Genomic DNA, 24,436 nt, shown 5'->3' with positions numbered 1-24,436 from the left:
CGATACCAAAGTGAGCATATGTCAAATACTTCTCACAACATTTCAATGTGGAGCCCACAGCTTAAACTTACATGCAAACAACGACTTCAAGATGGTCTATGGTATGTCCATGCTTGGCATCAAGCATGTCTCCTTGGCGAATGCTAACTGTCTTATATAGGCCAGATTGCCCGCTATATGGATGACTGCAAGTGTTGTTATGGCATCTTGACTACCTACAACCAAACCATTTGTCTGAGGCGTGAGACCATGTTTACTTTTCTGGCCTCGCCTGTTCTCTATCACTCTCAAAGCTCAGCCTCGGGCCCGAATGGAGAAGTGTTAGAGAAGCCATGCTATACATGGCCTATCTGGCAGGTAACGGTCAAAGAGACGCACGCTACCCACTGACCGAACTGCTCGCGAGCTATAGTCCCGAAGCCTGCAATGAACATGGCTGGTACAGCAATCTCTAGACCGTACATCTTCACCTAAGCAGAAAACACCACTGAGCATGGACTCTTATATGTGACGGCACTACCGGCCGGTACATTGAGTTCAATAACACCAGAAAAGCCCTTCCACAGGTCACTGGTCAGTTGTGCCGTTCGATCGAGCCATCAGTCAAGGCTGCGGTATATATCAGTCTGCCCGGTATACAATGCACATGACTCTTCAGCAAGAAATCCGTTACACGAAGCGATCTTTAGCTGTTTGTATTTTATAGCAACTTCCAGGCCAGCAACGTTGTTCCTCATCCCACTTCAGACTGGCAACCAGATTTAACCCGGCGTACTCCTGATATGGATTATCTACACAGCATGCTTAATCAAACTGTGCTCTGTCCCAGCAGAACTGTCAAAGATATTCTCATATCTCAGCGATATCAATGTCTACTGGGCCATCGACTAGTCCGACCCAAGATTGGTGAGCTTCTCAATGGGTTATATATCCAAGATCACCAAATGCTACTTGCAAAGAAGAGCGCGAGGCATCAAAGTATGTGGGAATACAACAACACTCATTGTTCGAATGGATGTTGATACTTATGCGTTTTCCATCAATTGTCCTCCAGCCTGTATATAGTTACACAGCATATCTATTCTTATCATTTCATTCATATTCATCTAAATATACTAAAACTATAATGTTTCTATCAAATAAAGTCAAATAAATGCCTCAGCTGATGACTAATGGCCCCACTCGGCGACTTGTCCGAAATCACCGCCACCCTTTACATCTTCACATCTTCTCTTCACCATCTAATAGTATCATTTGATATCCATCAAAAGGCAGAATGCCGCAATGGCAGAACTGGGATACATTTGATCCCCTCGTCCATGAGGGACTGGATTGTCTGTCTTCTTAATCATGATAACGGAATGAAAACTGACGATAGCAGTTGACCTTTCGGACCCTAATTTATTTGACTTCGACCCGTCATGCGCTGAGCAGGATCCTTACACAGAGCTTCATGATCAGTTTACTTCGCCGCCTGTCTTCCAGGATAGTCTAGCAGAAAACAGCCACAGTCTCCCTGGCTCCGTGCATTCTCTCGGCCATGACTCCACGGCGTCATGGTCGTCGCATGTCGACCTCCAACCTGGTCTGCTGGCAAGTAGTAATCCATGCCAATCTGAATCTCAGCATGAGATGAACGACCAGATTGGCAATATCCCACAGTATCACTCTAGTCTCCCACGACGGAGGAGTCGATATTTCATCCCCAGAACGGAGGAATCAGCAGCGCCCATCTTCATCCCCAACGCCACAGATACAGAGCCAGCACTGGATCCCATGCAGCGATGGCAGGAATCGCCTCCAGAAGACGAACCTGCTTCCATGGCGGCCATTATGGACGCCGTCAAGAATAACCCTGCCCAGCGTCGACAGACGCGCAAACCACCACCGAAGAAAAACGACGCATTCCGCCACTATCGCCGCCCGCCATCAACGACAAGTGGTGAGTCAAGTGGTTCATCACGACAATCTGCCAACTCGGCTGCGTCGCAGTCTCCGTCGCAGGAACTAGCTGGTGCACGTAGGACACGAAACCGCGTCAGCAGAGCAAAACCCAAACCTGAAAGCACACCAGCAGGCGATAAACGACGCATATTCTGCTGTACATTCTGCTGCGACAGATTCAAGAGTAAATACGACTGGTCGCGACATGAGAAATCGCTGCATCTCAATCTGGAAGAGTGGATATGCGCGCCTCACGGGGCGAGTGTGTTCTCACCTGCCACGCATCGACGACACTGCGCGTATTGCAATGCGTTGGATCCGAGCGAGGAGCATTTAGATATGCATAACTATACAGCATGTCAAGGGAAGAACGAGACTGGGAATCGCGCATTCCGGCGAAAAGACCACCTCGTGCAGCATCTACGATTAGTGCATCATCTCGATACGATGCCGTTACTTGATGATTGGAAAGTGACGATGCAGTCTATAACTTCTCGGTGTGGATTCTGCGATGCTTCACTGACAAGTTGGGAAGAACGGATCGATCATCTGGCAGCGCATTTCAGAAAAGGTCTTACGATGAAAGACTGGAAAGGCGATCATGGTTTTCCGCCGTCCATCACGGCGAAGATCACGAATAGTCTGCCGCCATATCTGATCGGGAATGAGTCGCAGTCTATGATTCCGTTTTCTGCTACGAATGCGGATGTGCGGGATCATTTTGCGCAGATATCTTCTCGAGCTGCTTGGGTTGAAGGTGAACCAACTGAGACAGAGAAGAAAAAAGAAAAAACTCTCACTCCCATTCAATCAAACCCGACAATGTCGCAGTTGAGCAGCTTCACGGAAATCCTCACCCTCCATCTCAGCCACTACGCGCGCGAGAAAATCCAACACGGAGTCATACCAACCGATGAAATGTTTCAGCAGGAGTCACGACGGTTACTCTACGACTGCGAAGATGATTGGAATCAGACTATTGCAGATAACGAAGAGTGGCTAGCGGCATTTAGACGGTTGCATTGCGAGCAGGATAAGAATAAATAGTATCTACTCCTGGATGATATCAGTCCATGGACTGGGTTTCTTTCCAAGAACAATATCCAGCATTCCCTTCTGGAGCAGACCGATATACGGTGCGTCAGAGAAATTGATTTCCAGTCCTCCATACCGAATGCGCTCGACTTGGGCGATGAAAAAGGCCGTTCCGACAGCAAACGCAGACATGAGTCGATTCTCTCCAGCTGCAGTGATGATATCGTGAATGCTGAACTTGCGCTCAACCACATCCACAGCTTCAACATCTTCAAACCCCGCTCTCGCCAACTCCAACACCGATTTCCTCGTCACACCAGGCAGAATGGTATGGTCGCCCAACGGCGGCGTCACCATCTCCAGCGTACCCTGCGCCGTCCTCCAAATCACAAAAAAGTTACTCGCCCCGGCCTCCGTCACCTGTCCATCAGCCCCAAACAACCACAACACCTGATCGCAGCCGGCGTTGTTCGCCTCGTGGTGCGCCAGCAACGACGGTCCGTAATTCGCGCTTATCTTCGCAGACCCAGAGCCGCCAGGCCACGCACGTACAAAGTTGCCATCGCTGGCCAGAAGACGGATTTTCTTCCCGATTGCTGTGGAGTCCGTCGATGGATTGATGGTCGGACAGACAGTGACGATGACGAACAACATCGCTTCGTCAGGCACTTTATAGCCCAGATTATCACCCGTCCCGATCAGCGTCGGCCGGATATACAGCACCGATCCGGGCTGAGTAGCAGGCGCCCACTTTCCACCATCGATGGCGAGAACAGTCCGGATGAGATTCAGCAGATCCTCCGTATCGAAACCAGGGAGACTTGCTCGAGTCGCCGACGCCAACATCCGGGCACAGTTATACCGCGGCCGCAGCAGACGGAGATTCCCGTCGTATCCGCGCCAGGCTTTCATGCCTTCAAAGCAGGAGGTCGCGTAGTGCAGTACGCTAGCGGAGGGATCAAGCGTGAGGGGGCTGTAGGGGAGGATCTTTGGTGCTGACCAGCCGGAGGATGAGGACCAGGTTACCTGGGCCATATGGTCGGTTGGGGCATTCCGGGTGGGAGAGTCGAGGGGGGGAGGGGAGGAGGGATGGGCTGTGTGGTTGATTTGGAGATGAGATGTATTGAATGATTGAGAGGAGGGGGTGTAGATCTTCTTGACGGCAGGAGTCATGAAAGACTCTGCGGAGAAGGATTCGATGTTGTGGATGGCCATTCTGATCGATTGTTCGATGGATGATTGACCGAAGAGAAGAGGAAAGGAGGAGGTTTATATACCCATCCAGCACTGGATGATTTCATCCATCAATTCAGTCTATTTCCCTTTTTGTCCAGCTACACCCGTCACTCGACACAGATTACGTAGTACTACATTCCAACCTCTTGTCATATTATCTTCTTGGTTAATTGACGTTTACATTCCATTCCATCAGTCTTTGTGCATCGTGGCACAAGTAGACTTCATTTGCGTAAGGGATGTTATCTGTACCGTTAAGACAGGGCGTGGGCGTAGGATAATGGGCGTAGGGCGTACGGCTAGGTATATGAGATATACATTCTATTCTATTCTATTCTATCCGTAAATATCGATAGAAAACCCCATAAGATAATACTGTATTGTATAGTACAGTGGGTCGGCAGAACAGGGCGTAGGGCGCATCTATACAACAACAGAATTTTCATCACCCCAATAAATACCACCACCCTTGTGTATCTTTCATCCATCTAACTCAGAATATCTACCAGAATGACCAGAATCCACATCCTCGGCCTAGGCAGCATCGGCACCTTCGCCGCCCACTGTCTCTCGCAACTCCCCAATGCGCCCGCCCGAACCCTCCTCTTCCATCGTGCTTCGCTACTAGACGCATACAAGGCCAATAAGGAACGAATCACACTGCAAACTACCGATGGAGAGAGAATAGCATACACAGGCTACGATGTCGAAGTCTACAAACAAAATAAATGGTTTCACAACGACAACGGCAGCGAAACACCCACGACAGAAACGATCAAAAACCTCATCGTCAGCGTAAAAGCCACACAAACGGTTTCTGCCCTCGAGCCGCTTAAACACCGTCTGACTCCGAAATCGACGATACTCTTCCTGCAGAATGGATGCGGGATGATTGATGAGGTGAATGGGGCGTTGTTTCCTGATCCTGCGAAGAGGCCAAAGTATATCGTTGGTGTGATTTCGCATGGCGTTACGCTCAACAGGCCGTTTGATATCACGCATACGGGGTTTGCTGCTACATCTTTGGGGCTGGTGCCGGGGGTATATTCATCGAGAAAGGATGGTCAGGAAGAGTACATGTTGGAGAATCTGCCATTGTCGAGTCGACTGAATGCAAAGGCATACGCGTATACAGAGGTACTGCAGATTCAACTGGAAAAACTAGCCGTGAATGCATTCTGCAACCCGGTTTGCGCAATCCATGACGCGAAGAACGGTTTCCTATTCACGCTTCCTGAGCTGCGCAGACGGATATTATCTGAGATATCGGCGGTGGTGCTTGCGTTGCCGGAGCTCAAACATGATGAAGAGAGAGTCAAGGAAAGGTTTGGTGTTGATCGGCTGGAAGAAACGGTTAATGGCATCTTGCGACGAACGGCAGAGACGACGTGCTCGATGGTGTGGGATTTGCGTGGCAAGAGAGAGACAGAAGTGAGGTTCATCAATGGGTATTGGGTGAAGAGGGGGAGGGAGTTGGGGATGGAGATGCAGGTGAATCGAGAGTTAGTCGAGGAGGTTGAAAGACGGTCTGTCTATCTTCTATAGTATCTATATCTCTATCTCTATATTGTATATACAATTTATATAGATTAGTATACATCACGGTTCAGCACAGCCGAATACCCCTTCACGGACGGTCCCCAGTAAACACCAGTAAAGTCCTTCGTCTTCTCAGCCACCAATTCCTGTACGCCTTGGTAGAACACAGGCACGTTCTCCTGCACACCCAGGTTGATCGGGTGCTGGCCTCGTCCGAGCTGGATCATCTGCATCAGCGATGCAACGGCCGTCGTGTAAAAGTCGTACTGGTCGAGGTTGGGCATCACGACCGAGTCCACCTTGCCGGCCAGAATATGCGAGCAGAGATATGGCTCCTGGGCAAGAGGACGGCCGAGTCCAACGCCGTCGACGATCTTCAGGGCGTCGATCATGCCCTCGACTGTGCGGAAACCGCCCGTCACGTACGACTTGGTCTTGGTGAGCGATGGGACGATGAGTTGGGCAAAGTCGAGGAAGAACTATCTTGTCAGCTTCATCTTATATCATATAGAATCAGAAAGGGAACATACTGCCTCTCTCTTCTCGGTCGATTCTCTCTTCATATCGCCCATCCACTTCTCATAAGTGCCTCCAGACAGCTCAACAAAGTCGAATTCATGCTTCTCCAGCGCCTGGCAGAGAATCTTCGCCTCCTCCGGCTGGAACCCATCATCCTGAAACTCGACGCTATTCACCTTGATCCCAACGATGAACTCCTTGCTCACCCGCGCGGCAATCGCATCCCGAATCTCCAGGATAATCCGCATCCGATTCTTCAATTCCCCACCATACTCGTCGGTCCGGTTATTCGTCGTCGACGACAAAAACTGACTGAGCAGGTATCCATGCGCGGCGTGGAGTTGCATGCCATCAAAGCCGGCCTTCTCAAGATACTCGGCCGCATGGACAAACCCCTCCGTGACGGCTGCGATATCCTCCTTGGTACAGGGAGTCGGCCGGGCGAATTTATTTCCAAACATCTCCCCCTTAAGCTGCACGTCGCTCGCGCTGATAGGGTTCGGCTGGATATAATCCGCCACCTGACGGCCTGGATGTCCGACCTGCGCGACGATCAGGGACCCGTTCTTCTTCGCGTCCGTGGCCAGCTGGGTGAAGCGCTCGAAGCGCTCGCCGGAGAACGGCGCATCAGACGGGATGACCATGTTGCCTGCTGCTTCGAGGTGGTCCGGGGCGATCATCACGTTGCCGGTCAGGTTGAGCCCGATCTCGCCCTCGCCCCAGTGTTTGTACAGCGTGACGAGTTCGGGGGTGGGGATGCCGCGGCCGGCGACGTCCTCCATGGTGAAGGAAGCCATGCGTTCGCTCATGGCACCTTTCAGGAAGCGATTGGGAGCGACGCGGCCGGAGAAGGCGAAGGGGAGGGGTTGGCCCAGGGGAGAGGGGTCGACATGTTGGGCGGGGAAACGAGCAGTCATTTTGGAGATGAAGATAAAGAATAGAATATAGAACAATTGAATGAATTGAGTTCTAGAAAATAGAAGACAATAAGGTTAAATAGAGATTGATTGCTAATCAGCAGCCGTTTGTATCCACTTTGGCCCACTTGACGATTTTTTCCTGAAAGTGCCGAGGTTGAAGAATAGGGGTTCTTCATTATATTATTGTAGACAATGTAGAATTCAGTCAGTATACTGCATTCATAAAATCTGATCTTCTGTATAGACTATTTCTGCGGATTCTTTCTCCGACCCTTGCAGCATATCATCCATCCTCAATGACAACCCTGTAGTGTAGATAACCCAGATAATGCCACCTATACAATCGGATATTCGGATAGGAAGATCAGGTGGAGAAGACAAACGAGGAAACTAAACTACGTAGATCGGCCATCAGGGGCTGTCATTTGCCATTGTAGTCTGGACATCACATAGGAATATCATGATAGCAACGATATGGGGATAGGATAGACTACCTCGATGGATGCCTACAGATCCTGTTAGAACAACCATTAGGCCAAAAAACTACGCGTGCGGTCTTAGAATTATATTCAGCAGGTGCATGCTATTATATGTAGCACAACGTCATGTGTAGTCAAAATCAATTGCTGATGATCTTCCCAATCCGTTATGGGATAAACTCTGGTCATCAGTATATCGATAGTAGGTTATAGTATACGCACTGCTCAATAAGAATCAGCATTAATAATCATTGATCAATATTATGAAGAATTCGTCAATAATTGAAGGTATTCTGTCTATTATTCTGCGAGATGCATCAGTACTGCGGAGGATTATCTGCGTCTAGCATTTCGTGTATAGAAGAAATAGCTGTTTTTTCTATTCGATGACCGAATCGTATCTAAGAATAGTATATCGCTCCTAGTATAACCAGATAGGAACTATTACCTTATCAATACTATCTTAGCTTAATATAGCTCTCTCCTATAACTAGAGGGGTAATTATGAATCAGTGATATTTATGAATAATCAGAGTCAATTCTCACCGCTAGTTACGCCGTATATTCGCGATCCAAGTGGCGATCTCATCCGGCCATCTGATTGGCTGCCTTGGATTTGGCTGCGATGCTATCACCGATCGACAGCACCAGCCAATCAGAAATTGACTGTCTGCGAACTCACACGCTGGATGTGCTGTGGCTGGGTGACACGTCATGCTCGATGACTGCTATATCCATCTATTTCACTGTCAGCCCCTCTCGTCGAGCACTCAGATTTTTCAATTCACTGTCTGAGTGCCGACCATGGCGCTGTTATGGGCGTTTTTCCCGCGCACATTACCAAAACCTGATGCAAACGGTGCCGTGGAAAAAAAGGCACATATCAATCGAATCAGGAAAGCAAAGGGGCTTGATGCGCGGAATGCGACGGGCTCGAATGTGGAAGATCTCGAAGCTGCTATTGCGAGATTGTACGAAGATCTGTGCTCCAGGCCGGCGCATTTTCTGCTCGAATTCATACAGAATGCAGACGAGAACGACTACGAGAGTGACACCATTCCCACTTTGAAATTGACGTATAGAAACAGAACGCTGCGCATTGACTGCAATGAAACTGGATTCACGGCAAAGAACGTCGAGGCACTTTGTCGAATAGGGCGGAGTACCAAAGTAGACAGCGACGATGACTCCAGCCATGCCGACAAAGGCATTGGGTTCAAATCCGTCTTCCAGGCCGCCGACACCGTGTGGGTTGCTTCTGGGGCATATACCTTTAAATTCGACAAGCACAAGCCCCTGGGCATGATCGCCCCCATCTGGGAGGCTTTCCCGGAGACGAGGGAGAGTGCATTCTGCACCTCGTTTCTGATCCAGTTGGCGGAGGATTACGATGAGCGAGGACTGATTCACGATATCCAGTCGATTGACTCGGCTGCTTTTCTCTTTCTTCGACGATTGAAACGGATTGAGCTGGCTGTCCACGAAGAGAGCGGGCTGTGGGAGAAGAAGCTCTGGAAAGATGAAGAAGATGAGCAACTGACCACGCTGAGGGAAGACGACAGTCCGCTGCGCTATATCGTCACCTCGCATATGGTGGACATGCCCCGTGAAGAGAAACGGCCAGATCAGTCCAAGCTGGTCCTGGCATTTCCCATTGAGAGTGATGCGCTGCATCCTAGAATATCACCCCAGCGGGTTTACTCATCCGTCCTCCCTATCCGGGACTATGGACTTCCTTTTCTTCTCCAAGCAGACTTTCTCCTCTCATCAAGCCGCGAGGACATTGAGAGTTGCAAATGGAACGATGCCCTTTGCGAAGGTCTGGTGGACACTTTTCTCGCTGCTGTCGATGGCTTCACAGACGCTCTCAAGTATACCTGGCTTCGCTACCTTCCACTTGGTCAGGTATCAGATTCTTTCAAACCTCACACAGACAGGATAGTACATGCGCTCGCGGACAGACCGGTTCTGGAAGCTTTCGATGGCTCATTCTACAAGCCTTCGTCTCTAAAGCGCGTGCCAGAGCGATTCATGGACGGGAATAACACGCCTTTCACCCTGGGCCCGCAGACAAAGTCGAAATATCTTTCGCCCAAATACTCCCGCGAGGACTATGATGCCCTCTCCCAGCTCGGAGTCGAGGAACTTTCCCCTGCTGAATTCCTCGAAGACTTGAAACATGTCTTTGGCGAAGACGCTCCAGCCCTCCATGCCAAGTCCAACGAATGGCATTCCCAACTGGCCGGGGCTCTGTTGACCTTATCACCGGAAAAGAACTTCTCCTCCGCCATATCCAGTCTAATGCTGATCCCATTAAGAAAAGGCAAATGGGCCTCTGTCCGCAGCGGCAAACAGCTTCTCTTCGAAGACGCCACCGACTTTGACATCCCGCCCGGCGTGAGCCACCGCTTCGTGGATCCGGACGCGGCGACGGATCTCAATCGCAAACTCCTCTTCGTCTACCTGGGTGTCACCCCGTGCACGCGGCTCAAGCTGTGTGGTTTGATTCTGAAAATGCACGGCGATGCCGCGTTCAACCCGAAAACTGTCTCCAGAGGCCAGCTGGTCTCCCACGCAAAATTCCTCTTCGAGACATTCGATGAACAGCCCTGGACGCCGCCAATCGGGTCGCAGCTATGGTTTGTCGATGAGAAGCGGCATCCCCGACGGGGGCCGGAGCTGTACATTGATGGAGAGGGCGGTGGGTCTAGTTCGCCTGCTGCGAGGTTTCTGAGCAACAGAGACCGGTTTGCTTTTCTGCATCCGGACTATCTTGCTTCTGTTGCGGAGGATAGAAGACAGGCTTGCCTTTCGTTTCTGAGTGGGAGTTTTGGTGTCTCGGCGTTGCCGCGACTGGTTTCGCTAGGCAAATCGTCGTTTGAGATATCCGAGGACTTCACATTCCTTCTTCAAGACCACCCGTCCTTTGACGTGCTTCGGCTGTTACGCGACCATTGGAGCTATTATTCACAATGGATAGAAGATCAACCAGGCCAAGCTGGAAGTGGAATCAACTGCAAAGCAGAACTGCGAGATCGCCTCGCGCAAATAGAGGTAACCTGCTTGAATGGCGAGACAGTTCCGCTGAAGACGACCTTCTCCCTGTCCCTTGATCCAGAGCTGGAGTGTCTCTATGAACTTCCGACAATGCCCATTCTGCATATTGAGGACGCCGAGAATGAGAGCTGGCAGATGTTGAAGGTGTTTGGGGTGACGATGGAGAAGAATGCCGAATTGTACATTTCTGGTCTGAGGGCAATGGTTGCATCTCAAAGGGGGTACCCACGCCACACGCTGTCGTATATATACAACCAGATCCAAGCGGGATATACTAGCAGCAGCAAGGCAGCTCTCAGGACGATATTCAGAGAAAGCGCATTGATATACACCCCGCCATACAACGGCACAGCAGGGCGATGGGCGACAGTATCAGAGCTGAAAGGCAGCAACCTCCCAGCCAATCTTCTCGAACTGGAATATCCCACCTGCACAAGACTCTTCCAGAGCATCACCAAGCCCCGGAAAGGCGAATTCAAAGACCTCGTGGACGAAACCCAGTCCATCACTCCTTCCAGTTCGCTGACGGACATCTTCACCCTCCTGCTCGTCATCAACAAAGCTTTGTCATTACAGGATCAATGGCCTTCGTCCTGCGAAGACCATGAAAGTCTATCCGAGAGACCTATCTTCCCTGTTGGGACTGCTGGACAGGAGGGATTCGAGCTTCGATCAGCCTCGGATGTGGGTTCTTGCTGGTTCATTGAGGATGATGACAATCTGTCATGCATGTTCCAAGGACAGGCACCCGTGCTTTTATTTTCGATGGAACAGATCAAGCAGCTCGCTGTGCTCTTGCAGGCAATGCAGGTTGAATCACGAAAGATGTCCGTCTGCTTTACGACGGAAAGTACACCCCAAGGCAAAGTCCACCTCGACGCGGTGTATACGCATCTCATCAGATCAAAAGCCGCATTGATCAAGAGCCTCCTCCCAGATCCGAACTTGCAAGAGAAAATCTACCATTCACTCCGCCGAGTCCGCGTGTTCAAAGTACCAGCCGTCATACGAAACCTCAGCCTGACGTACCGGGCATTCAAGATCCACGGACTCCCTCAACCGAGTGACTTTGTCGCCCGGTTCGAAGACAGCAGCGTCATCTTCCTCACGGCAAAAGATATCCAAGCCAGCCACGTCCCGCTGGGACTGGTAGATTTGCTGTTCGAGAAATGCCAACTGAAGGAAACCGCGTGCAAGTTCCTGCTACGGGCTATTCTGAGCCGTGGAAGCAGGGAGCAAACGCAGGAGTTCATCGCTCAGCATCGGCTGATGATTCCTGAGGATGAGCATACTCCAAGAGGGCTGGAGAGGGCAAACACGTTCCCGCTTAGTGCGTCTGATCATCGAATGAAAGTCAGGGATGTTCCGGAGTACTTGGATACAGATGAAGAGGAAGTATCTGAGCAGTTTGATGAGGTCACGCCCTCTAAAGTTCCAGCTCAGGTGACGACAAGGGCCAAGGAAGAAGAGTCAAGCAGGATCTTGACTTTTGATCATGATGGCACCATGAACTTGCCTCCTCTGAATCCCGATGAAAGTGAAAAAGAGCTGGACGGTGCCGCATTTGCTGCCGAGTCACTGGTAGGTCCCCGTGCTATCCCTATCCCAGACAATACTAATATGATATATTCAGACTTCAGCTTTGCTTCAAGACAGACTTGAAGCATATCGCCCTGAGAAACACTGGACAAGCAAAAAGCGCGAGAGAGTGGGCTTCCCCTCATTCACAAAGGAAGCCGGCTGTTCGCCATTTACCCTTTCCAGCTGTTCGCACCAGATGACGAGCTTTCTCGTCCAGCTGGGGTATAAGTCCGCCGAGCGCTGGCGGGAAAATCCCCCCGTCTACCATATTGAGGTTGTAGCAGCGGAAGATGGTACCCACTCCCCCTTTCCCTGGAGCCTGGAGCAGATGGAAAAGGTGAGTAGCCTGATCATCTTAGTATTCTTCTTCTAATATATGTTCAGTCATGGAAGCTGTCTCTCGTTCATTCAGGGATAGCAAGCTCCGAGGGCGTGGTGATACTCGCCCTCGTCTCCAACATCAAATCGAATGCCCGGCTTCGATTATTCGTCGATCCATGGTACTGGTATGTCCTGGGCTATCTGAGACTCCACGACGGTCGGTCCCTTCAATTGAGCGACGATCCGTATTCCTCGAGCTCGCTCGTCATGAGAAACTCCCTGTCCAAAGTAGGCACCCGAATGAGCCAGTACGGCCGGAGGAGCTCTATCGGGCTCTCGTCGGGATCAACCCAGAATACAGTCCAAAACGCGGACCGAAGGAGCTCCATCGGAATGCCTTCAGGATCAACCCAGAATACTGTTCAAAACACAGGCCGGAGGAGCTCCGCCGGGCTCTCGTCAGGATCAACCCAGAATACTGTCCAGAACACAGTCCCCGGACTCAACTGCAGTGGCTTTTTACGGGGTAGAAAGACCTACTCCTACCGCCCACTGGATGGCGAGAGCATACGCCTGTTCTCACTGCTCCCCGGCCAAGAGGGTGACGATATCTGGGGCTTCGTTTCTCATACCACGCTTGAGTCTGCCGGTCCGTACAGAGCGCTTTCGTATGCATGGGGGGATCACGGTACGCCGTATGCGATTCGGACAGAAAAGGGGCTGCTCCCCATCACGGTCTCGCTGGATGCTGCTCTTCGGCGTCTCCGCGATAAAAGGCATTCGGTGCTTTTGTGGGTCGATGCCATCTGCATTAACCAGGCCGATGAAGAGGAGAAGGCAAATCAGGTCCGGTTGATGCCGTCCATCTACCGATCCGCCTGCAGTGTGGTGGCGTATCTAGGGGAGGGAGATGAGCAGAGTGATCTGGTCTTGCAGGCAAAATCAGGAGATCCAGCTCATTCAGCTGGGGCAGCGATGGATGGATTCTTCGCGCGTGAGTGGTTCCAAAGGGCATGGGTCGTCCAGGAGATTGTCGCCGCACGCACTCTGTGGATGGTCTGTGGAAAGCAGATCATCGGATGGACGGATTTGATGCAGGCCATCAAAGCCACGGATTCTCCCATCTCCAACTGGGGTCATATAGCCACTCTGGCAGCCCATCGAGACTGGGAAGCCCACTCGCACCGCTGGCCGTTGATCCATCTCCTCGGATCGTTGTCCGGTCACGTCCAGTCAACCCTGACACGAGATCGACTCTTCAGCATGCTCGGATTCTCCCTCGACGGCGGAGATGTCGCGTTCGAACCAGACTATGCCGCTCCGCTGGAAGACGTGGTGATCGCGTACGCCCACAAATTCGTGGACCAAGGCCGCGTCCTGAAGCTCCTCTCCCACGCGGGTCTCGGCACCCAGCCAACCCGCTTCCCATCGTGGGTCCCCGACTGGACGATTCCCCAGCGACCGTCGCTCTCTGAATCGTCTGGTCTGGGTATCCTCTGTGCTGCATCGAGAGTCTCCAGCCCCATGGCTGACATCGGGCGTACCCGCGATGAATTGCTGATCCGCGGAGTCGTGGTGGACACCATCACCTGTGTCGGCAAATACCCGAATACTCTCGACTCCATGGCCTGCTATCTCGACGAGGTCGATCAGATAGTCGATTCAGTATGCGGCGATAGCGACACGGCATCCCATCTCAAATGGAAAGTCCCCATCGCAGGCGCCGATTTTCCAGAAGAGATCGCTTCATCTCCATTCAACCTCCACCCCTCGTACCAGACACTGCGCCACCTCCTCGCAGACAACTGCGCAGACGAAATCACCCAAACCCGCAACACCCCCATCCACCACATCCAATGCCCCTCCACCAACGCAGCCGATAACCAAAAACAAATCGCCCTCCTCGAATGCCAAGACTACATCAACGCCCTGCAGGTGTTGCACGGCTGGAACTTCCTCGTCACCGAGAACAGGTATCTGGGGATTGGCTCGACGCCGCATATCGGAGATCGAGTTGTCGTGTTCCATGGTGCGAAAGTACCGTTTCTGCTGAGGCCGAGTGAGGAGAGGCCGGGTGCGTATCGGGCCGTTGGGGAGTGTTATATCCATGGGATTATGGGTGGAGAGGCTTGGGGGGAGGAAGAGGATGTTTTCTTACATTGATGGATATATACTACTTGTTATGTGTGAAATGATTTATGAGTTATGATTAGTGATGAAGTTTATTAAACAGACACAAGCATATCAGATGGGTGTTATTGTATATAAATGAGATTGATTCAAAATATATTTCTGTACAGCGTTCTTCCCGAAGTCTTTGATACCACACTTATTATCTACACCATGACTATTATCTAAATCAAACTATCTAACATCGATAATATATGCCAAAAGCCAGCCTTATACTAATTCCTCGCTGTCAATTGATGCAGGAATGTCACCAAGGCCATAATCCCAGGCAAATGTGGAAATGAACTTGAGAGTAGTGTATGACGTCAGAAACCAGCATTGTTGGTCTAACGGTTAAGATACCTCTCTTCCAAAGAGGTGGCCTGGGTTCGACTCCCAGACAATGCATTCTTTTTTCGTTTTCTGATTTGTGCTGTGGGGCTGTTTAGATAACATAGTAGCGGAGCTGAATAATAACTAAGCATTGATGGTCCAACGGTTAAGATGCCTCTCTTCCAAAGAGGCGACCTGGGTTCGACTCCCAGTCAATGCATTACCATTTCTTCTTTTGTTTTCCTTTTTGCTGTGCTTTTTTATGGTTAAGCTGCTTGATGGACGGTGAATAGGCAGCCATTTAATTTTTCTATTAACATTTAACATTTGATTCTACATCTGCCTAATTGACACAATACTATTATGGTCGATGGTGAATGCAATTCACTCGCATCTCGCCATTGACAGCTCTCATCTTCCTGGACTGCTTCCCTTTCTGGTCTCTAACTAGTTATTATGGAACGAAGTATCAAGTAGGCGAAACCACTGGGTTTGCAATATGGTGTCATGGTCATCTCATCAAGGAGCATTCTAGCGATACCTCACTATGATATGCAAATTACTAGTTATCCAGGACGCTCTCTATATGGCAGATCGTCACAGATAGATATTCATGACAGAGATAATAGATAAAATCGGTAGATCCAACATATGGAATTCCATTCAATACGCTATCTTGATCATAACCAGTATGAGCACTCCCATCTCGACTTCTCGCTTCAATGAGCGATTGCAAGCTTCCATCATATCACCTACCATTGCCCACTGTCAACGACGGCATATATTATTCAATTCGATCTGAGTTAAATAGCTGATTGATCGATCATATCAGTGATACCTTGTCCGGTAAACAAGGTAAAAGCCATCATCATCGGGTGTAGACATCCGGTTCTAGATTATCCTCATACATCCACAACTCAAGTAAAATAAACCATCAGCAAAAAAAGAAAACAAAAAAAAATGCATCGTCCGGGAGTCGAACCCGGGCCACCTCTTTGGAAGAGAGGTATCGTAACCGTTTGACCAACAATGCGTTTGGATAAAACGTTTTTGGTCTTCATGATCTATCACCTGAGTACAGGACTGGAAATATGAGGATCAACGCTGGGTCGGCCCGCTGCCTAAACTTTGTAAAAAAAAATTTCAAGAGAGTATTTTTTTCGCATGACCTAGAAGGTCAAGGATAAAAATAAGAAAAAGAAAAAAGAAATGAAAATGCATTGACTGGGAGTCGAACCCAGGTCGCCTCTTTGGAAGAGAGGCATCTTAACCGTTGGACCATCAATGCTTGTGATTGGTTTATGGACAATATGTTAGACATAGGTACCAGTCTGCTTACGAAACCACAAACCATAAGCAAGCATTCAAAAGCATCAGCATCTAGTATAGCAGTACAAATACTCTTCCCCATATTCATCTCCACCTCCAATAGTATGCGTCTACCTCATCTCCGTCTACAGAAATACTCGATAAACCACCTTCCTGACCTCTCCATTGTCAATATCCGATATGATCTTGTAATTGAATACATCTCTCAACGGTCTGATACTCTATCTCTGGTGAAACCAGACCCGCTTATTGAGTAGAGCTCGCCAATCCAATCCCTCAACTTGTCTTCGGCTCATCACAGCCATGAGAGCTATTCGTGAACACATAGCTGCGCAGGGTGTATTTCTATGAAAGTAATCTATCAAAGGATGCTTATCCTCCGTCTATAGATATCGTGCGGGGTATAATAGACGGGGGGTTATACTCCGTTATACTCCGTCGTATCATCTATAAGTATACTGCCCTATCACTACACTACCTAGACATCATCATTAATCAATTACACCCACCATGTCTACAGATACTACCACAACAGAAAAGAACACCTTCTTCAAAGACGTCCACTTCCTCGGCGACAAAGAAGGCAAAGTCGCCATCCGCTCTCCCCCAATCTTCACCGATAAAGAAGAAGAACGCGAATACCAGAAACAGCATTTAGCAGCTGCGTTTCGCGTCTTTGCGAAACAGGGCTTTGACGAGGGTGTTGCGGGGCATATTTCGTTGCGTGATAGTGTAAACCCACGTATGTCCCACTTGACTTGATTGATATTGATTGATAGGATACTGATGATGCAGACCACTTCTGGATAAACCCCCTAAGCACGCACTTTTCGCAAATCCGCGTCTCTGACCTCGTCCTCGTCAACGAATTCGGCCACGTCCTTCCTGGCGGTGCTCAAAGCCCCATAAACGGGCCCGCGTTTGCCATACACAGCGAAATCCACAAAGCGCGGCCGGACCTTAACGCAGCATGTCACGCGCACTCTGCCTACGGAAAGGCATTCTCTTGTTTTGGGAGGCCCATCGAAATGATCTATCAAGATGCGCTGCGGTTTTATAACGATCTCGCTGTGTATCCGCGGTATGGGGGGACTGTTATTTCGACGGAGGAGGGAGCCAGGATTGCGGCTGCGTTGTGCGAGTGTAGGAGTGTGATATTGCAGAATCATGGGATGATAACATGTGGGCGGACGGTTGATGAGGCTGCGTTTTTGTTTATTGCGCTGGATAGATGTTGTCATGCGCAGATGATGGCGAATGCGGCGGCGGGCCCGGGGTGGGAGAAGATTGTTATACCGCATGAAGAGGCAGAGATGACGCATCGCAAGAGTGGGAATTCGAGTAAGATGTGGCTTGCTTTTCAGCCGTATTTTGATCAGGTTGTTAAGGAGGGTCCGTCTGTCTTGGATTGATTTGTTATGTGGATGGGGTTGGTTACTCGTTCATAAAGCCAAATAATAAATCCAGATCTTGTGTGAATTCGGGATATCCTTGATCGTCAAATCCTGCCGTGCTGATGTCGAAGCCAGGAAATGTGTCAAAGTCCAGGTTGATATCCAGTGGTTCTGGATCGGGTTCTACATCGTTAGCATTTCTATAGTATAAACAAGGACGGGTCATACCCTCAGGAATCCCATTAGCCTCCATCAACCGGCGTATAATCCTCGCGGGAGCAGAAACACCACAATTCGGAATCGCCAGTTCATCCAGACAACGCAGACAGATCGTCAACGGGGACGAGCTTTCTTTTCGACGGGTTGATTCGCGGATGGCAGGATTGCGCGCGTGTACTGTACACGCTACATACACGGCGTAGCTGAGCATATAATTTGCCCGGCGTAAGGAATAAGCAGATCGATACGACAGTGCAAGACTGGTGATGTTTCTGGCGGCGGTGATGCAGCGTTCCCATGAGTCTGCTGGGGTGTCTGCGGAGCGGAGATGACCACTGGAGATGAATGGCCGGTGGAGGAGGATGATGAGGGCGTTGTATGTTGTTAGCAGGATGAGGATGTTGGGTGCGACTGTCTGCTGGGATGTAGACCATGGTTCGAAGCGTAGTTCAGAGGGAAGTTTGCGATACCACGATGAGAGTCTTCGATCCATGATGTTTAGATGTGCTCGCGTTCCTGTCCCCGTGGCTCCGACGACGTAGAATCTATCAATGATGCTGGCCATCAACTTGGACAGTGAACATAGCTGCTGGAACACAGACACAGAGTGAATCCTCGTTGGTATATGAGGCGGCATCATCTGTCCACCCAGCATAGCCGGATCGATATACGGCGTCCACAACTCGTTCTCTTCAAACGTATCCATAAAATCCCTCGACACGTGCGCATCACGCAGCTGGATAGTAAACGGCCGCCCGAAATACAGACTCTGCAGCTTATCGCAGATGAACGCCGCCCAGAACACGCGTCGCCGGACTTCGACTTCCTCTGCGCTGCCAGCGACTTCGCGACAGTCGAGATGCAGGCCGAGATCGTAGACCATGCGCAGTGCGTAGCCGGTGTAGAGCCAGCCTTTGGAGGTTTGGCCGCGTGCGTTGAAGGAGCTACCCAGCATGAGAAGGCCTGATATGGTTGGGATGCTGGAGTGAGCGAGTAACGACTGTTCGGCGAGGAGTTGGTCGCATCGATCGAAGAAGCGCTTGCCGGCTGTTTCTGGGCGATTGGGATCATCGCGGACTTCGAGGCGTTCGGAGAATTTACTCGAGCAGGCACAGACGGCGTTGAGCAGGAAGTCAGAGCAATAGGGGCCCCCGTTGACCAGATCTCGCATGAAAGCAGGCCGATACGTAAGCAGAAAGGTATGATGCTGTCGATTCCAGTGCAGATCCAGCAAATGCATCGCCAGTTCGGATGGAATGCCACCGACCGTCGGCAGACTGCGAATATCAAACTCTCTCTGTCGAGATAGAGCAGCATCCGCAATCAACTGGTATCCATCTGGCTCTACACGAGGTCGCGAATCCGGCGATTCAGTGCTCATCGGACTGCCTGCGTGGAGAGCTGACGAGGGACCGAATACGCCGACTGTGCCGCATTCATCGCGCGAGAGAAAGGTCGTCACGTCGTATTCTGATTCAGAACTGGATGAGTCTTCTTCACGGATGGACACGATGACATTCCCTGATAGCGAACCGGGAATCTGAGGCGATCCATCTTTCAGCGTGATGGAATCCAGCATGGCGTCGCGGTCGCTGGGATCGGCTTTTTTCAAGGCGATGAGGACATTTTCCACTGCGCGTCGCTGGCGATGAGCGGCTTCGATCAGGGCGCGTGATGGTCTGTTCATTAATAGATGGAGATGGATGGATGGAAGAAGAGATACCTCTGTCTGGGTGGCCCAACGAGATACACACACTGGCGATCATTGCGCAGACACGAACCGCACGAAGGCTTGAGATTGTCGCATTTGATCTTGCGGACGCGGCAGAATTGACAGGCTCGAGAACTCATTTTACTGATATTGATATTGATGTTATTGAACTGATGGTGTGATGTGTTTAAAAACGGAGCACAATGTTCCGTCTGCTAAATTCTCTTCCGCCAATTCTAACTGGGCTGGATACTAGCCGTATAGTGTGTGAATTATTATAGGTGAATTGTATAAGTATCCATCTCTACAATGAGGCTATTCACAGAAAGTAGTATTTATACCTACTTCTCTCCTCATATCTCTCTTCTCTCTCCATCTCTCTTTCCACCAACTCACCAGTCCATGAGACATCTATCCTTGAGACAGACCCAATGGGTTCTCCAGCTGTTTACAACTGCATGCAGATGTCATGGCATCTTAAGGCCACAGAAAAACGCCTAATCATCGGTACTCAGTGGGCAGAATAAGTGTGCTTGCCATTCATATTTTCTGTATCTGATACGCATTCTAGAATATCTTTCCCTCTCGTTTATCAGTCCCAAGGAGTGGAAACAGCAGCACTCAAAGTAAATCATCTGTCGTGGAAAGAGGGATGCAGGACCAGACCTCATCGTCGCAACTTCAGCTGGGAAGACATCTTCTCTTCTCGACACAAATCCAGAGTGACTTTATGCAATCACCAACAACGTGCTTAATAGGTGCTACTTTCCAAGATTCCAGTACAGTTGCGGCTGTGTGCAGAAATCCAGATTCATCCAATGCTGGTGTGACCCGTTGGAAGACCCAGTGGACACTCAGCGGCATTATAGTTACAAGCATCTCGTGGAAGAAAATACAAGAAACATATACACCAATGAGGATGGTACTTCGAAGATAGCGTTCAAAGAAGCGGACAGAAGGTCTTTCCCTTCAAGACTCTGCGAGAAGATACTAACTATCTGGCTTCAGGAAGAGGCCTATTCTGAAACGACCGGACGACAATTCCAGTACCAATTTGGATGCTAGAATGACTCTTCTTCTCCGTTCACTCTCTTCCCCTCTCACCTTGGGTATACTGCGAATTTTCCACTGGACAGTACGTTATTTCCAGGGAGCTCAGATCATCTTATTTTGCCCATTTGCCTCTGGGCTCAATTCGACTTCAACTGCATACAAAGTCATTTCAAGGGAACACATATCATTTTCTTCTGCCCACCGACTCGATTCCCTCTGGGGAATAAGGCATTGCTAAGCATCCTCCTCTGCATCTACATCGTGTACCTCCTCAGCCGGTCCTGTAGGTGCACTTGAAGATTTTTCAACACCGTACAAAGCCAATATAATCCGCCTTCGATCAGGGTTATCTCCTATGGCTACCCACAAATCACCACATTCCCATCATACGAATCAAATCATACTAATTCTAACATCGAATGTTCCAAATCACAACACGAATATCCAGAATGGCCGATAAGGTCATCTCTGCCGGGAGCAGGCTATCGCTGGTGGGGAGAAGATTGCGGCCGGAGGCGAGCAAGTGCTCCTCTCAAGAGGTTCATGCACTTCATATCGTGGAACCCACCCGGAACATTTCATGGAATGGATAATAAAAGAAAGAAGGGTGTTGAAATGGTTGTTTTTCAAGGAAACGAATCAAAGGAGTTACATTGTTGTTGTCCATGATATGACTTCTTGTAACATCATCGATACTAGTTGTACACGTCAATTCTGTTCCTTATAGATACCATCCATATCTTGTATCCACTGTTCTCTTCTGAAGTGATCCGGCCAGACGTACTTGAACATCGCCTGTTCACCTTGGGACACTACATGATCAGCATTAGCCAGCAGTAGGTCTAGTAGCAGACACCAATATTCTTGCTATATTCCACCTTGAGCTCCCAAACTCAGACACATGACTCCAGGGCGATTCACTTTCAAACACCACAAGCCAAGTCAATCCATAAATCATAATATTATAAACATACAAATACATCCACGCTATACCAAAATCCCTACTTTACAGCAAATCTAAATACCCCCATAAATCTCACTGCACCGCAGTACACCAAATACTCACACTATGAAACGGGACAAAACTATGCGTTCCAACCTCAAGAGCACGCTCAGTCCCGCCACAGCCAGACTGATCATACAGCCAGCAGTTTCCGTCGTGAAGAGTATATTCAGAAACATCACTGTCTGTATCAGTATCTCTTCCATCCAGGTAGGAAGGGTTGGGGCTTACGAGACTGTCACCGACTGGCATTGGTTGTAGGGGACGGTGTAGTGCTGGAGGGTTGCTGGGATGGCGTTGAGTTGGACCTTGTTTGTTAGCTGGTTCTGGGGTTGGGATTGAGTATTGAAGGCGTACTGATGCTGAGGGAGTATCGCGGGTAGTAATTGCTGCAGCACCTGCCATGGCAACGGCGTTGGCTTCAGCAATAGAGATGGGGATAATAGGGGCGCTGATGGCAGGGGCGACGATGGCCAGGCTGGTGAGGATGGTTGAGAGGTGCATTTTGAGTGTAGATGATAGAATAGGCAGTGTAGAGAAGGGAAGAGAGTGGAAGTGGGCTAATAAATTGGTTAATCGGTGTAGCTGAAGTGATATATGTGACGGAAAAAGCAATGAGAATGTCTGTAACTGTCATCAAGGTGTTGATATATCAATTATGTTGAATTTGTGATCTATCAAGTCTGTCAGTATCATTAAGATGTGTTCCTTGCATTATTTGGCTTAGATTGTATTATTTTATTGGCTGTTTGAATATTTCCAATAGATATTCTTATTATATCGATATATGCAGACACACTGTCTAGACCAGCAATGAGGTATCTTATTCTATTTAACCTGCTATAACTGGTCTTTTTTTTTTTTTTGGATTACTCCATACTCCTGAATCATGAACCTACTGAGTATGCTTATATGCTATAGACTCGCCCTCCCCCTCGACTCATACGGAATCAAAATGACCAAAATGCCCGCCGCAACAAACAACGCCCCGCTCACATACACCGGCACCGCAGTCTCCAGATTCGCAAACATCCCGATAATCGGCGCCATGATGCCAAAGATCCGATTCGCCGAGGCAGTGAGTGCATTGCCCGTGCCGCGGTCTTTGGTGAGGAAGATCTCCGGCGTGTATGCGTATAGCACCGCGTAGAGAATCGTGCTCATGAAGTTGTACGCGCAGTTCCAGCCGAGCAGGGCATTGGAGGTTTTGGCTGTTGTCGATGCGAGTAGGAAGGCGCCTGTCAGGGCGGCCGAGGTGGAGAGTGCCCCCTTGCGTCCGAATCGGGGCAGTTCGACGAGATACCCGCCCACGAGACAGCCGGGGATGCCTAGGACGGCGATGATGAGGGAGTTGCGGTAGGTGATGTAGGTTGAGCCGTCGCCGAATTCAGCGCCTCTTGATTGCTGGATGTAGGGCAGGAATGCGTTGTAGAGGGGATATCCCAGGCCGACGAGGGCCCAGACGAGGATGATGAGGATGGTTGACCGGGCGCGTTTGGGGTTGTTGAACAGAGCCTTGACGTGGTTGACATTCAGCTTCTCCAGACGCATCTGCATGATGTCTCCTGTGCTCAGGGGCTGTATTTCGCTATCTTCTTCGCCCAGCTCTTCAACAGACAGAGTCGACGTCTTGTCATTCCTGCGGGCGACTTCATGGATCACTCGCACGGCGTCGTGGTTTCTCCCCTTGCCCATCAGATACTTGGGCGATTCAAAGATCGTAAAGAACAGTATCCGCACAATAAACATGAGCATCGCCAACCCCCCCATCGCGAACAGGAAATACCTCCATCCCATATTCCCCTCCTTGGTGCATCCTTCCGGCGCGCTACACGTCAAATGCCCCAGAATCGGCCACGCGACCAGATTCGCCAGCAACTGCGCAAACGCCCAGTTGACTGACAGGATCGTGAGCAGATACTGATGCGAGCCGGGCAGGAATTCGAGAAAGATCGCCGAATCCACCGGCAGATTGCCTCCCACGCCGACTGACCACAGCGCGGAGAAAACGCAGACTGCTGCAAAATTCGACGACCCTGCCGCGACCAGCCCAAACACGGCCGTAATCCCTATCGTGAGGTTAAAGGCCAGCTTGCGCCCGAAAATGTCGCATCCAAAGCCCCAGAACAGCGCGCCGACGAGGAGCCCGATATTCTGCGCCAGCGTGAGCAGCGGCGGTCGCGAGACGTGAAACTCGTACGTGACGGGCGTTAATATCAGCGATGTCACTATCGGCCAGAGATTATCGCTCGCCCAGCCGAATCCGATCACGGCGAAAAGCTGCCATTGATAGCGTCCCATTCCGATGTCTTGGATGGCGCGGTTCAGCACCTCCGCTTTGGCTGTGTAGGACAGGTCGATTCCATCTTGCAGGAGGGGGAATGAAGATGAGGGTTCTTCCTCTGTCGGTGAGGTTGTGTCTTTGTTATTTGTTGATGACATTGTGTGTTTCTTGATGGTTCTAGTCAGTGTTGTGGAGGTGATGGAATCCCTTCCCCGCAAGTGATGTCGAGCGTTGTTGAACAAGGGATGACGTTATTCCGCATTTCAGCTGACATGAAGCATAGCAATCGATATGAAATTCTATAATTTGA

General features: G+C 50.0%; 10 protein-coding genes and 4 non-coding genes across 14 annotated transcripts; 7 read left to right on the top strand and 7 right to left on the bottom strand.

The window, feature by feature from the left end:
• Positions 1 to 91: 91 nt before the first annotated feature.
• Positions 92 to 390, top strand: ASPWEDRAFT_173831 (uncharacterized protein; the record flags this gene model as incomplete). Its single annotated transcript, XM_040831140.1, has 2 exons — positions 92 to 101; positions 161 to 390. The coding sequence occupies 2 exons, from the start codon at positions 92 to 94 to the stop codon at positions 388 to 390; spliced, it is 240 nt and encodes a 79-aa protein (XP_040688092.1).
• An 861-nt stretch (positions 391 to 1,251) lies between these two features.
• Positions 1,252 to 3,150, top strand: ASPWEDRAFT_582362 (uncharacterized protein). The gene is made up of 2 exons (XM_040838370.1): positions 1,252 to 1,334; positions 1,382 to 3,150. Exons 1-2 carry the CDS (start codon positions 1,277 to 1,279, stop codon positions 2,989 to 2,991), a joined length of 1,668 nt encoding a protein of 555 aa, XP_040688091.1. The 5' UTR covers positions 1,252 to 1,276; the 3' UTR covers positions 2,992 to 3,150.
• Positions 2,995 to 4,014, bottom strand: ASPWEDRAFT_52644 (branched-chain amino acid aminotransferase; the record flags this gene model as incomplete). The annotated part of the gene is made up of 1 exon (XM_040837773.1): positions 2,995 to 4,014. The coding sequence occupies one exon, from the start codon at positions 4,012 to 4,014 to the stop codon at positions 2,995 to 2,997; it is 1,020 nt and encodes a 339-aa protein (XP_040688090.1).
• Positions 4,015 to 4,725: 711 nt separating this feature from the next.
• Positions 4,726 to 5,760, top strand: ASPWEDRAFT_173828 (ketopantoate reductase family protein; the record flags this gene model as incomplete). The annotated part of the gene is made up of 1 exon (XM_040831139.1): positions 4,726 to 5,760. One exon carries the CDS (start codon positions 4,726 to 4,728, stop codon positions 5,758 to 5,760), a length of 1,035 nt encoding a protein of 344 aa, XP_040688089.1.
• A 44-nt stretch (positions 5,761 to 5,804) lies between these two features.
• ASPWEDRAFT_113609 (NADH:flavin oxidoreductase/NADH oxidase family protein) lies at positions 5,805 to 7,190 on the bottom strand (the record flags this gene model as incomplete). The annotated part of the gene is made up of 2 exons (XM_040828420.1): positions 5,805 to 6,233; positions 6,285 to 7,190. 2 exons carry the CDS (start codon positions 7,188 to 7,190, stop codon positions 5,805 to 5,807), a joined length of 1,335 nt encoding a protein of 444 aa, XP_040688088.1.
• Positions 7,191 to 8,435: 1,245 nt separating this feature from the next.
• ASPWEDRAFT_70113 (HET domain-containing protein) lies at positions 8,436 to 14,974 on the top strand. The gene is made up of 3 exons (XM_040839097.1): positions 8,436 to 12,310; positions 12,363 to 12,647; positions 12,695 to 14,974. The coding sequence occupies exons 1-3, from the start codon at positions 8,477 to 8,479 to the stop codon at positions 14,792 to 14,794; spliced, it is 6,219 nt and encodes a 2,072-aa protein (XP_040688087.1). The 5' UTR covers positions 8,436 to 8,476; the 3' UTR covers positions 14,795 to 14,974.
• Positions 14,975 to 15,136: 162 nt separating this feature from the next.
• ASPWEDRAFT_t152 lies at positions 15,137 to 15,208 on the top strand. The gene has a single exon. It is a non-coding gene; the product is annotated as a tRNA-Gly (tRNA).
• Positions 15,209 to 15,281: 73 nt separating this feature from the next.
• ASPWEDRAFT_t153 lies at positions 15,282 to 15,353 on the top strand. The gene has a single exon. It is a non-coding gene; the product is annotated as a tRNA-Gly (tRNA).
• Positions 15,354 to 16,094: 741 nt separating this feature from the next.
• On the bottom strand, positions 16,095 to 16,166 carry ASPWEDRAFT_t151. Its single transcript has one exon. It is a non-coding gene; the product is annotated as a tRNA-Gly (tRNA).
• A 183-nt stretch (positions 16,167 to 16,349) lies between these two features.
• ASPWEDRAFT_t150 lies at positions 16,350 to 16,421 on the bottom strand. The gene has a single exon. It is a non-coding gene; the product is annotated as a tRNA-Gly (tRNA).
• Positions 16,422 to 16,972: 551 nt separating this feature from the next.
• On the top strand, positions 16,973 to 17,874 carry ASPWEDRAFT_173825 (uncharacterized protein; the record flags this gene model as incomplete). Its single annotated transcript, XM_040831138.1, has 2 exons — positions 16,973 to 17,204; positions 17,258 to 17,874. The coding sequence occupies 2 exons, from the start codon at positions 16,973 to 16,975 to the stop codon at positions 17,872 to 17,874; spliced, it is 849 nt and encodes a 282-aa protein (XP_040688086.1).
• Positions 17,875 to 17,896: 22 nt separating this feature from the next.
• On the bottom strand, positions 17,897 to 19,926 carry ASPWEDRAFT_173824 (uncharacterized protein; the record flags this gene model as incomplete). The annotated part of the gene is made up of 3 exons (XM_040831137.1): positions 17,897 to 18,039; positions 18,085 to 19,754; positions 19,799 to 19,926. The coding sequence occupies 3 exons, from the start codon at positions 19,924 to 19,926 to the stop codon at positions 17,897 to 17,899; spliced, it is 1,941 nt and encodes a 646-aa protein (XP_040688085.1).
• Positions 19,927 to 21,875: 1,949 nt separating this feature from the next.
• ASPWEDRAFT_29560 (uncharacterized protein) lies at positions 21,876 to 22,346 on the bottom strand (the record flags this gene model as incomplete). The annotated part of the gene is made up of 1 exon (XM_040833300.1): positions 21,876 to 22,346. One exon carries the CDS (start codon positions 22,344 to 22,346, stop codon positions 21,876 to 21,878), a length of 471 nt encoding a protein of 156 aa, XP_040688084.1.
• A 199-nt stretch (positions 22,347 to 22,545) lies between these two features.
• Positions 22,546 to 24,334, bottom strand: ASPWEDRAFT_42416 (putative sugar transporter). Its single transcript, XM_040835771.1, has one exon. The coding sequence runs from the start codon at positions 24,282 to 24,284 to the stop codon at positions 22,758 to 22,760; it is 1,527 nt and encodes a 508-aa protein (XP_040688083.1). The 5' UTR covers positions 24,285 to 24,334; the 3' UTR covers positions 22,546 to 22,757.
• Between the last annotated feature and the right edge of the window lie 102 nt (positions 24,335 to 24,436).

The sequence above is a fragment of the Aspergillus wentii genome (assembly GCF_001890725.1).
Source record: "Aspergillus wentii DTO 134E9 unplaced genomic scaffold ASPWEscaffold_5, whole genome shotgun sequence".
Taxonomy (NCBI): Eukaryota; Fungi; Ascomycota; class Eurotiomycetes; order Eurotiales; family Aspergillaceae; genus Aspergillus; species Aspergillus wentii.
Note: the sequence above shows the minus strand (reverse complement) of the source record. Positions and strands in the feature narration are given on the sequence as shown.

Excerpts from the sequence above, each read along its gene's own strand:
- ASPWEDRAFT_582362 (XM_040838370.1), top strand. The coding sequence starts at position 1,277 with ATGCCGCAATGGCAGAACTGGGATACATTTGATCCCCTCGTCCATGAG. Across the intron at positions 1,335-1,381 it reads CGTCCATGAGGGACTGGATT|TTGACCTTTCGGACCCTAAT; the intron begins GTCTGTCTTCTT and ends TGACGATAGCAG.
- ASPWEDRAFT_70113 (XM_040839097.1), top strand. The coding sequence starts at position 8,477 with ATGGCGCTGTTATGGGCGTTTTTCCCGCGCACATTACCAAAACCTGAT. Across the intron at positions 12,311-12,362 it reads CATTTGCTGCCGAGTCACTG|ACTTCAGCTTTGCTTCAAGA; the intron begins GTAGGTCCCCGT and ends TGATATATTCAG. Across the intron at positions 12,648-12,694 it reads GCCTGGAGCAGATGGAAAAG|TCATGGAAGCTGTCTCTCGT; the intron begins GTGAGTAGCCTG and ends ATATATGTTCAG.
- ASPWEDRAFT_42416 (XM_040835771.1), bottom strand. The coding sequence starts at position 24,284 with ATGTCATCAACAAATAACAAAGACACAACCTCACCGACAGAGGAAGAA.